This window comes from Xiphias gladius, chromosome 8 (assembly GCF_016859285.1).
Source record: "Xiphias gladius isolate SHS-SW01 ecotype Sanya breed wild chromosome 8, ASM1685928v1, whole genome shotgun sequence".
Lineage (NCBI taxonomy): Eukaryota > Metazoa > Chordata > Actinopteri > Istiophoriformes > Xiphiidae > Xiphias > Xiphias gladius.
The window spans coordinates 14754959-14767166 of NC_053407.1; the positions used below are offsets into that span (position 1 = coordinate 14754959).

At 40.9% G+C, this 12208-nt stretch overlaps 1 protein-coding gene across 1 annotated transcript in view; it reads left to right on the top strand.

The window, feature by feature from the left end:
- The window catches only part of shank3a (SH3 and multiple ankyrin repeat domains 3a), a 152161-nt gene that overhangs the window by 75767 nt on the left and 64186 nt on the right, over window positions 1-12208 (top strand). The window contains exons 9-12 of the mRNA XM_040132424.1: window positions 6138-6215; window positions 6733-6799; window positions 7787-8016; window positions 8231-8400. Of these exons, the coding sequence (XP_039988358.1) occupies window positions 6138-6215; window positions 6733-6799; window positions 7787-8016; window positions 8231-8400 (545 nt within the window). The remainder of the gene's footprint in view (window positions 1-6137; window positions 6216-6732; window positions 6800-7786; window positions 8017-8230; window positions 8401-12208) is intronic.

The window sequence follows — 12208 nt, forward strand, 5'->3', positions numbered from 1 at the left end:
CTAGAGTATTTACGTGGCACCGACACAAAATAAACTACAGTGCCCGTGCTCATGGTATTAATGTTACCTGTGGCAACAGTGATGATCAGTGATGTGTTTTTAATCATTTTAGGAAAACAATAAATATCTATGGTAGAGAGGAATATTTTATATATCAGGCTTTACTTATTTAAAGGATAAGTTCATGTTCAATTTGGTCTTGTTTGGGGATTTGTTGGCATTGCCAGCCTAATTCTTAAAGTAATTTTCTGTCATTCCCACAAAAAACACCATCAACTTGATCTCTCCTAGAGAAATCTCTCATGAATACCTGCCAACGTTTACAGTCCGAGATTCAGGGAATTTTTTACTGCCTAATGATGGTTGGAGTGGTGGTATTTATATTGCACTCTATGCAGTATACCAGAAAACCTAAATGGAAGTAGCATCTTTAATTAAAGAAGAATACAACGACAAATACATTTTTTATGGTCCTATGAGGTTGTGATAACAGGCATGAAATGCATACAATATTTATTTTAAAATCTGAATGAATGTGTTCTATATCAGGAGGGGTACAGAAAGACACTGGGAGATGAGGGCTGTGAAAACCAGCTTACTCCTGGGAAAACGATTACTGTTGTTAGGTACAGTATGCCCACGTGCTGTAGTCCTATTTGGTCAGAGGCTGCTTGAATAGAAACATGTAACTGGGGGTTCTGGAAGAGGCCTTTCTGCTGCTTTGCTGCTTCACTGGGAAACAGAGAATAGTGCTCAGTTCATGAACATTAAATGAGCACTTTACTCCTCTCTCCCTTTCGCATACAAACGAGTGAAAAACGTGTACATGCATGTGTGTGTTTCTGTGTTTATGTGTTTGCATGTCGTAATTTTCACTGTGTACTGTTTGGCATTATCCAGGCATGAGGAATGACCTGCTTCAACTCGACTGGAACACCATAGTCTCAGGAGAGTGACAGAGAGACAGAGAGAGAGAGTGAGAGAGAGAGAGAGAGAGAGTGTGTGTGTGTGTGTGTGTGTGTGTGTGTGTGTGTGTGTGTGTGTGTGTGTGTGTGTGTGTGTGTGTTTGTGTGTTTGTGTGTTTGTGTATGTGGGGATATGTTGTATGCAACATGTCCACGTGACTGAAGTCATTACATGTCCCAATTCTTAGTGGACGGCTAGGAGGGGACTGGTGGAGGGACTGGTCCAGGGGTTGTGTGTCTGTGGAGCAAGAGGGGATATAATCAAAGATAGAATGGATGTATAGTTTAATTTACAGTTGCTTGTACAACTTCTTGTAAGTCTACACTCTGGTATTGGACCTTGCTGCAGCTCTGGTGTGCTACCACTGCTGAGGATGGCTGTATCCTGCCAGGGGAAGATGAACACCATGTAGATCTGATTGATCCCAGAAACGGTGCTCCAGTGTTCCAGCAGGCTCGAAACAGGCTCGTGTTGGCTGATTATGTACACTCACAGAAAGAAAGGGGCCAGTAGAATTGACCATGAAACTAGTAGTCCAGTGACACAGATCAATAGATCCACATGGAGAGAGAAAAGAAAGGGTGACAGAAAAAGGGGCAGGCAGATGAATTCTGGAGAGAGTGGATGGATGACAAGATAACATAATCAGCAACAGAATAAGCTTGATCAGTGGGCTGAAAGTCCCATACCTGTGGTCTGGATGACCATTAACATTTACTAAGTGGGTTTTAGCTTGGCAGATGTGACCAGCAGCATTGCATGAAGGGCTGGTAGGGGTCTTTTACCTTGGGAGGTGGTTGGATAAATGAGTTAGAAAGGACACAGTAGGTAATGGCAGGTGGGGACAACTTTGATGAGTGAAATTAAAGAGAGGTGGTGTAAGACACACAAAATGTCCAAAGTCTGAAGTGTTTCAGCCTTAAATCATGCATTTTAGATGTTAGTCACAATCTAACGTAAAAACAAGTTCTACATTCAGTGGAGGATGTCAAATCTGCTCCTCCAATTCTAATGAGAGAAGGAATCCTCAAATGTATAAACATGGCTGTGAGAGGAACTATCAGTCACAATCTTTACACATGACTGACCCACATCATTACTGTAAAGTACTTGATTTAGCTCACTGTGTAATCCCGTGTAGCTAAAGTAATCACATTGAGCAGATATGTCGAATATGCTCGATGTAATACGGCTTGTTCTATGTGGTGAGGCAGTAAATGACTATATTGCGAACATCGAGTACAAATTGTCACATAATTTTTTAAGCTGCCAGCATGAGACTCGCCTTGGCGTTTCACTTCTTTCGGTCTCTCCTATGGCTCTTTAATTCATGGTGTTCTGAGATGTCTTCCTCAGATTTTCTTGTTGAATGCACTTTTTTGTTGCTTTGAGCTCTGTTTTTGTTAAGGGCCTTCGTTGAGCTTGACCGCTATAGAACTAGAAACTAGAACTATATAGGCCTACATTGTGCCATTATTAATTTTCATTTATGTGTGCAATTGCCTGGTTTGAATAAATACATTTTTGTTAAATTTAACTTGTTTTTTAATTCCCCCTTTTTGCATGCAACTTTAAAATTGTTTAAAAAAAAATCACTAATGAATATAAACAAGAATGTTTTAATGCAGACATATGTTGCAGGGACAACTAAAATCATCATACTGGTGTGATTATATGCATCAAAGGGTTAGATTGAGCATTTCTGAAGTGCTTTAGAGGAGATTTCAAATTATCGAGATATATATTGTTTATTACGATATAACCTAAAAATTTTTCAATATTATTTATAGTTCATATCGCCCAGCCCTTCTAGCAAACAATGGTGAGGATTCCAGGAATGGTTTTCTTATTGAATTCCTATAGGAAGCCTTGGAGAAAAGAGCAAGACAGATGGCCCAAACCGTAATTGGCCTCCATGTGAGGAATGTCTGTGTATGCTATGTGCCTCTCGGATGACTAAAGAAAGTCACTAAATAGCAAAAAATCAGCTGTTGAGGTTCTCAAACCTTCATTCATTTGATGATTTAAGAGGGTAACGCGTTTGCATCAACACAAGACACAGACATAACAAGGTTAAAATCTTGTAACATGCATGGAAATGGGGAGATTCAAGTGTGCCACATGGGCTCTGTAACTGTCACTGCGCTAAGTGTCTAACTGAAGTAACAGATAGTTATGTGGCATTTACCTTTACTTTCGCTATCATTTTCCCTTGCAACATGTCTCCTGTTACTCTTGTACATTCATTCAATACCTTTATCTAACCTTTCTCTAAACACGTGACTGCATGAAACTGCATAATGTATGGTTGATTAGCAATTAGTTAAGCTAACAGCCATAGGCTTTTATATATATGGTTTTTTAGCTGTTTTAGCCCCTAATGGTTTTATAGGCCATTAGCAGCAAGAGTATTCATGAATTATTCATAACACCCGCTCCATTTACAAACACCCCTATGTCTAATCCATCTATGTTTACATGGGCTTTGCAGGTTTATGCAGGTTTTCTGTGTCCCAGTTGAAGCCGCAGTCATAATGCACCCTGCCCAGTTCAGGGCAGTCAGACAACGCACCCGCATAGCTACCATCTGTGTGCTTTACCAGAAGAGGGTGCTTCATTGCATTAGTGTTAGCTTTATACAGTAATATGCGTGGGGTTCATCAGCTATACCCAGCTTGATGAGTAAAAACACATTGACATTATTAACTGAACCACATCTTCAATCAATCTTTGCGCTCGTGTCCCTGAATGTGTGACTCAGGGGTGACAATAGTCACCAGAGTCATTGTTCAGATTGTAGAGCAAGGCTAGTTGTGTTAATACTGCTCTCAGTGCTAAATTACATATCGACCCTCAGCCATCCAGCACATGGACGCATAACCATGTCTATCAATCTACGATTGACCTTTTTTGGCCAGAGGTGCCTGTGCTCATTTACACAAAAATATATGGCAATATTCTGACACACGAGAGAGAGATGTGTAGTTGTGAACTACTGAGGATGTCTGTTTCGGTTGTGATGTGTTTCTTGTATGAACTAATTTCAGCATAAGTTTTTATACCCACATGCTGCTTCTAGTTATAGTTTAGCCATGCTTTGCTAACAGAATCTGTGTTGAATACCTTTTATAATACCATTGTCCTACTACGCTCGCACACATTCCGGTCTCTTTGTATGGACTGTCCATCTCACTTTCTTTCATTTTTTCTTTTTTCCTACTCTTTTTTATGAGTCTGTGTGATGTATCTCTATAGAAACTAGAGCTGAATAGTATGAGCAAAATATTTATGGGGTTATAAATTGGAGAGTAACAGTGTATATCAGCGTTTATTTTATATAAAGTTAAATCATTGTTAAGAGTTTTACCTTACTGTGGTTGTGTTAATAGAGTTGCAATGTTGAAATGTAACATGTTGAAAGTTAAGAGATTATTTCTGCAGAGCTGATGCTGACAGAGACAGAGAGAGAGAGAGTGTGTGTGTGTGTGTGTGTGGGTGTGGGTGTGTGCGTGTGCATGTGTGGGTGATGTGTGTCTCCTTATTTTTTTTTTACAATGGCAGTACAACGTCAGGGTTGCTGTGCTTTTGGTGAATTGCTTGCAGATTGTATTACATACTGAATATATAGTTTTCATCAATGCTTTACAGCCTTTGTTCATTATATTTTGGATGGGAATCGTGTTTTTATCTAGATTCACAGTTGCAGTGGTTATAATCTTCTTCTACCACAGGCGTTTATTACCATAAAGACAGTGACTAGTAGTCAGTGACTCAAGCAAAGGTCTATGTTGTGATTTTTAGAAGCACTTCATTGAACTGGCTTGTCACAAATTCATGTTTTGGCTGACTGGTGATTTTCCACAAGAGGGAGATGTTAGCTATTAGGTAACTTTTCTTGGCATTCGTCTTTAGTGAAGACATCAGTTTGAATCCAGAGCACAAATGTATGTATGTCTGCAGTCATCTGTTGTTTGTACCAGTACACCAAAACGTGTTTTCTGCCAGGGTGGAACATTTAACCCTTGTTGACAAGGCAAGCGTTTTTCTCACTACCTTAATACATGAATGAACTTATTAACAGTCGCTCATATAGCGCAGTTTAAAGCAGGAGCATTTTCTTAGTTTCTTTCGGTATTTACTATACACTTTAATGTATCTGCTTGAATTATATTGTATGTATTCGCGTAATTCTGCATCCTTCAGCTTGATAGTATCATCCGTGGGAGCAAGGGAGTTATGTAAAAACAAATATTTTCCTAATTTCTTCACTCTAATTATAGCTGTGAAAACGTACCCAGCAGTCCCATCTAGTGCAACACTACTGTTAAAAATAGAGAAGTGTCCATATTTGAACAAGGATATCCTTTCAGTGACTCATCGTGAAATATCCAATTAATCACCCAAACATGCATAGCACAACGGTTTCTCAAAGGGGAACCCGTGTTCTTTTTACACTGCCACTGGAGTCATTCTCAAACAGACCTCATACATCTAGACATGTTTCCTTTGAAGGTCAGAGAAGTTGCTTGTAATGCTGCCTCTGGCAACAACTGTCGCACTGCTTAGCCTGCTAATTGTATTCCACTCGATATTTGACTTTTCAAAATCAAACCACGTTCAAATTGTCTAATGTTTCGTTTTCCAACAATTCTGTAATCAGTCTGTTCCTCCTCTGTGGCAATGTGGGATGTCCATTTCTCCACCTTTCTTTTTTAGCATTCAAACGTGCATTTGTTTTAGCAAAATAGGTAAATGTCAGCAGGTATTGTGGTCTGTCAGTGATACTGCAATTATTAGCTGCACTGGTTAACACACAGTGAGTTAATTTGATGCTTTAGAGAGGTCCTCCTCTGATGTGACATTTAAAATCCCCTCTATACTGATACAAACAGTATAGCTAAATCCATTTCATGGCACATGACTTATACTTTGCATACCACCGACCTTTAATAGAGAGACCAATTAGAACCTTGAAAATGGCACCCTTGGGAGCTCCATACATTATTGTGTGTGTGCGAGTGTGCGTGTGTGTGTGTGTGTGTGCGAGGGAGAATGTATTTGTGAACGCATTATTTTGTTCGGTTGCGTGTATATTTTGTTGTGTATGCTAAAATCAAATAAAATGACATTTAAAGAGCCAAACACATAAATCTCTCTCTGTTGTCATTCAGGATAGCTGTGCACGAGTTCTCCTCTTCCGGGGGGCCAATAAGGAGATAAAGAACTACAACAGCCAGACTGCCTTTCAGGTATGTGCGGTATCCAAGAACCACTGGTGGTTCCTGTGTATATTATCATACCTTACATCTTTGACATGTCAGAACTTAATGGATTGAATGACTAGACCTAATGTTGCTTCACGGTATATGTTGATCGCTATTAAAAACTGTAGGGGCATAACAGCTCCCACCCTCTCTGGCTCGCCAATGTGGTCTCTGTCTGAATAACAGCCTTTCTGGTTGATGGAGTTTGTCGGAAATTGACACTGACACAGATCTGTGCAGATCAAAGTTAATTTGTTTGCACATTTGTTTGTGTGGTCCACACAGTGCCCAGGGCATGGCCACACATACAGATTTTACACATCTGCTACAAAAAGTTCTAAATGTGTAAAATAGTTATGAGGAGACTGAGAGAGAGAGAAAGAAATGGAAAATTAAATGTTTTTATAGTCACTTATTTGAATGAGTTGTTTGTTTTTTCTTTTCCATAGAATAAAATTTTACTGTCTCCTTGCCTGTGCTCCTGTCTTTTCCCCACCTCCAGGTGGCTATTATAGCAGGAAACTTTGATCTGGCTGAAATCATAAAGGTCCACAAAGCATCAGATGTTGGTAAGTTGACAGCAGTGGTAGCATATCTCCAGGCTTCCTCAGTGTTTTATTGGTTTAAATGTGAGTGTGGTGTCAGGGAGACATCAGATTGAAGAATGGCTGGACATGGACAGTGGAGTGATTACAGGTTGAATACAGAGGTCTGGGAGTATGAGCGGAAGGAGATGGAAATGCAAGGGATGTGGAGAACATTTCAGGTTTTTATTGGAGTCCAGCTGAATTGAGCTGTTTCTTTGTGACATGAACATACAGGAAAACTCTGCCATCTAGTGTGGACAGAATGTAATACCCCTCTTTTTACGTTGTGAAATAATAATGTTCAAATATTTTATTCTTTTTAACTATAAACAAGTAAAAATAGGAATCACATGTAATGTGTGTAATTTATAGTTCATTCATTCTAAATTTTGCCATTCCACTATAGATACACGTTACTTTACCCAGCAAATGTGCAGGTAATGTGTGTTTGAACTTGAACACACACAGTAAATTCTTTTTTGTAAGTTTAAATGTTTCATGATAAGAATATTTAATTCACAGCTACAATAAAAATCCAGTAATTTCATTATCAGAGATCTTAAACAGCTTTTCTTACTCTCTTTTTGGTTCTTCATCCTTCAGTGGTCGATATTAAAATAAGATAACTGATAAAGCACTGCTGTGGTTTAATAATCTCATCATCTCCAAGGCTTTGTTGTAGAACCATCGGTACCAGTTCCATTGTGTCATTTGATCCTTTGTTTAAAAGTCTGCATGTACAGTAGTTTATATCTGCGTAAAGATATGACAAAGGGAATCACAGCCTACTGTTAGATTGGTGCGACCTAGTAACTAGCTTCAACAAGCAAATTTCAGTGACCTTGAGATGTGTGCAGTTGCAGTTATTTCCCTATCAAAGCACTTTGTTCATTATGCTTGCTACAGTTGCTTCATGAGTCTGTTAAGAGGTGCTCTAGGCCTGCATATGTATGTCTTTCCTCCCTTTAGTGCCTTTTAGGGAGACTCCCTCCTACACCAACCGTCGACGTGTGATGCCTGGCCCCTTGCCCTCGCCACGTTCCTTGCTCCGCTCTGCAAGTGACAACAACCTGAATGGGGACCATGATCACATCCACAGTCAGGCCCCCCGAGAAATTCGTGGCCGTCAGGGTCACTCCCCTGTACCATCACTGCGCAGTCTCCCAGCTCTGGGGCAGCAGCACAGCAGCCTTGGAGAGGTAAATTGGAGCCATTGAATTTCTAAAGGTGTGTGCACATTTTAGCATGAAACTGTAAGTAGAGGAAACAAGTGATGGAAAAAATGTGAACAATCATTTGGCATAATCCCATTGATGTAGTCCCATTGTATATCTGGTCCATATGTTACACAAAGACAATTGTGATGTCATACACATGTATATGATACTCGCCTCCTCTTCTGCTATATGTCAGAGCCGTCATGGTGAGATGCCCGACAGCAGTCTCCAGAGTACCGGCAGCTCCAGATCCTCCCATTCCCGCTCGCCTTCACTACATCACATGCATGAAGAGGACAAGCCGATTCCCAGGAGGTCCCACAGCCATGGCTACCCTCACGGACACGGCCCTCGTGGAAGACTCAGGTCTGTAAGATTTACTTTGACCTCTGCTCAGCTTCATATGTTCTAGTGATTACTCAACTAAACAAGTTTTAGAGAGAGGTTTATAAACAAGCAAATCGTTTTCCTCCCACTCCTAATTCATGTCTCACACTTGCCAGTCTTGGCAGCTATTCACTTTAAATAGATAATCTGTGGTTGGCTTTTTTTTATTATGCACCTACTTTGATATTTAAAACTATTATTTAAAAATTTCAAAAGCAAAAAGCTCCACGTGATGTGTTTGAGTCACTTATGAGTCACCAGGCAGAATTCTGCGTCTTATTCCATCTGCCACCGTCTGCCACTGGTGATAAACATGACATAACATCAGTCAGTGCAGAAGCTTGTTTATTTATTCATACAGGCACATATGAAAGGCGTTTTCATGTTGAAACTGTACTTGCCACCAACCCAAAGAAGTAATCTATAAAACCCATAAACTGGGAGGTGAACATGAAAATGTATGTGAACAGACTGGGATCAGATTTATAGTGGCAGATTAAAACACTGATCAGTAAGAGGTGTGTATATAATTGCGCTGGGTGAAGCTGTTGTGTGGGCTATGCTGTTGTCAGAGGGGAAAATACATGCTTCAAATCTGTGTGTGTGTGTGTGTGTGTGTGTGTCTGTTTGTACACGTTTAAGTGTATTCACATGTGCATGGGTGCCTTCACAGTTCAGAGATACACAGATGGAAAGGGGCTAATAATGATCACCATGGGGACCAATTGAAGACTGCCAAGCTGTGAGTGTGTGTGTGTGTGTGTGTGTGTGTGTGTGTGTGTGTGTGTGTGTGTGTGTGTGTGTGTGTGTGTGTGTGTGTGTGTGTGTGTGTGTGAGAGAGAGATTGAGAGACATTGGATACGTTCTGAAATTAGAGCAATGAGTAATGTCATTGGACGGGCCATTCAGTTCAAAACAGCTTGTCACTGGATTGATAAATAAATCCACAGATGTAAGTTGTGCTGGTGGGTGCTGGGACAAATCTCCCCCCTTGTACACTGAACCATTAGACAAACTGCACAGTAAACTAGGGCTCTGATCACATCTTGGAGCAAAAGATTTAAGTGGTTTACTGACACTTAGTTTGTTATTCTTTTTAGTGTGATCATATGTCAGAACAAGATCACCTACGTACAGCGCACATGTAATGTGATTCTCGGATGCAACACACTGTGTATGAATGTGTGTGTGTTTGTGTGAAACAGTCTGATGTCTGACAGGGGAATTGCATTACAGACATAACTCCAGCAATACTCCCCTCACCTCTAATACCCTCCTGTCCCTTTACTCCATCCATCAAAGACTCTCTCTCTCTTGCTCTCGCTTTCTACCTCTCATTCCGTCATTCATACACGCACACATAAACATGTACACACAGTGCCATTAATCTAAAGGTTTGCAGCCAGAGAGCAGTCAACATCCTTTATTACATCATGTAACATGCACATATCACACCGCATAGAAACGAAAGCTTTGAAGTGTTCAATCTGAAATTGAATTATATGAAGGGATTTTGGTTCGATAAAAAATTCACACTGCATTGTTAAACCACCCTCCTCTCTTCCTATCGTGTGTACCTTTACAGTTAGTGCATCTTCCTCTGTTAAATCTGGCACTATATTGGCATTAACCTTTACTGACAGAGATATCTGTTAGTATGCTCATTTTGTACAAGGTCGATTAGACTGCGAAGAAAGGAGAAAAGGATAGAGGTGAGAAAGAAAAAGGAGGATGGCAGGTTTAGTATGTCCGCTGTGTCCTGGCCTAAATGGCTTTCTGTACACAGGGAGTTGAGACCTTGTTCTTCTGTGCACATTACCCTTACACCAAGTATTAAAGTGAGGTGAATGTATAAAAAGCCCCAAATGAGCAGCTGGTCTCCATGGCCAGAAACTGCACCCAAGTGAGACTGATGCTGTCCTTGAATATTTTCTCTCTAATTTTTCTCCCTGCCTTTCTCTGTTTCTCTGTCTGACCTTCTGTTTATGCCCATGGTAGCTCTAGAGGCATCATGGGTACCAAGGGAGTGTGAAATTAGCTTGGCCGGTCAGCAGTCTGCCCAACGGCAGACTCCAGCAAGTTCCTGTGGAACTTACCATCACTTCCTCTTCCTTGGATGTGTGCAGGGCTGTCAGGGCTCAATAGCTTGGCCAGGCTTCAGCAGAAAGTTTAGATGGAGACAACAGAGAGGATACAAATAGGTCAGAGTGGCTTATTAAGACTAAATCAAGAAAGAATAATGGAGTTCACTAAGGCAGATTAAAGCACAGAAGTGTGGGTAACAATCCATCTAGCTGATGCACTTGAGAATATAATAAGACACGACGCTGGGTGATAATATGATAATATGGCAGAATTTCATTTAGAATAAAGCAAATTTGCCTTGGTCATACAAGGTTAACTGTCTACAAACCATGATGTGCAGTCAGTACAAAGGGATGATTGATCATCGAAAGGACACTGTCTTGACGGTTACAGTTTGATATTGTGCTGTGCACCTTAATACCTAGTCATCACTATTGGTTTGGAAGAAAAGCTCTCAAGCAAGATAGAAATTATGTTACTGAGCAGAACAGACTTTGAACCTTTCCATGTCAAGTGTGTCGCTCTTGTTTTAGTTTCCTACAATAGCACAGAAAGACATTTTACATTTACAACCAACTTCGTTTTCAGTTGCCGTGGTGACATGAGTGTTTCATTAATATTTATTAGGTAAAAACAATTATTACATTCCTTCTGACTGGTTTAGAACAGAGATGGATCCGTGTGGTATTTTTAAGAGTTGAGTTATCTAACCATTGCCCGCAGAGGTTCTGTTAAGTCCGTACCCAGGTCATTGGTTTGACAAAATGTTTGAAAACTCAACGTGGGGGCGTCCCATTCTCTTAGCATTTCAATTCTTTGTTTGTTGCTGTTCTCCTCACCTCTTTTTCACCTCGTATTCCTCCCTCTTTCTTTACATTAGTCACACCAGTGGCTGTTGGTGTGTGGATTATCCTTGGCGTCTCAACACAGCCAAAGGGCTAAGGTACACTGAGAAAAAAGGAGGACAGGGATAGGGTGGAAGAGGAGGGAGAGTCGCAGAGTTGAGGGTGATGCTGATAGGCTAACAGTGATCCGTTTGGCTTTTTATCCTCCATCTTTTTTTAAAACACTGATTTTGTCTGCACGGGCCTGGCCACACACAATAAATCAACAATACAGTCATGTCATGCAGTATAGAGCCTTTTACTGCAATTTACATTATGTACAACTGTGGTTTACAAATAGCAGAGCCCCCTCCAAATATGGTGATACTAGCCATCAGGCCAGTAACTGCAGGCATAGAACTGTAACATGCCAGTACCACAGGTAACTTATTTACTCTTCAGCATCTTCTGCTCATTGCAGTCCAGGTCATGGTAGCAGTTGGATAACCATTGTTAGCCCTGATGTCCTTCTTTCCAGTCAAATCCTCCGGCTCTTCCTTGGGGATTGTATCCCCTCCAGCCTGTTCTGAGTTTGCCCTGGGGTCTCCTCTAGTTGGATGTGCCTGTAAAGTTTTACTTCACCTCATCCTGGAGGGTTAGCCCAAAAACCTTGTGAGGGGAACTAATTTTGCCCCCTTGTATCCATGATCTCGTTCTTTCTGTCGGTTCCCAGAGCTCATGACCATAGGTAAAGGTTGGAATGATGATCGGCTGAGGGCCTCGCCGTCAGGCTCAGCTCCCTTTTTACCATGATAGTCTACTACTCACATCAGTGCAGGTGCCGCATGGGTATCTCTCATGCTGTCTTACCTGCACTT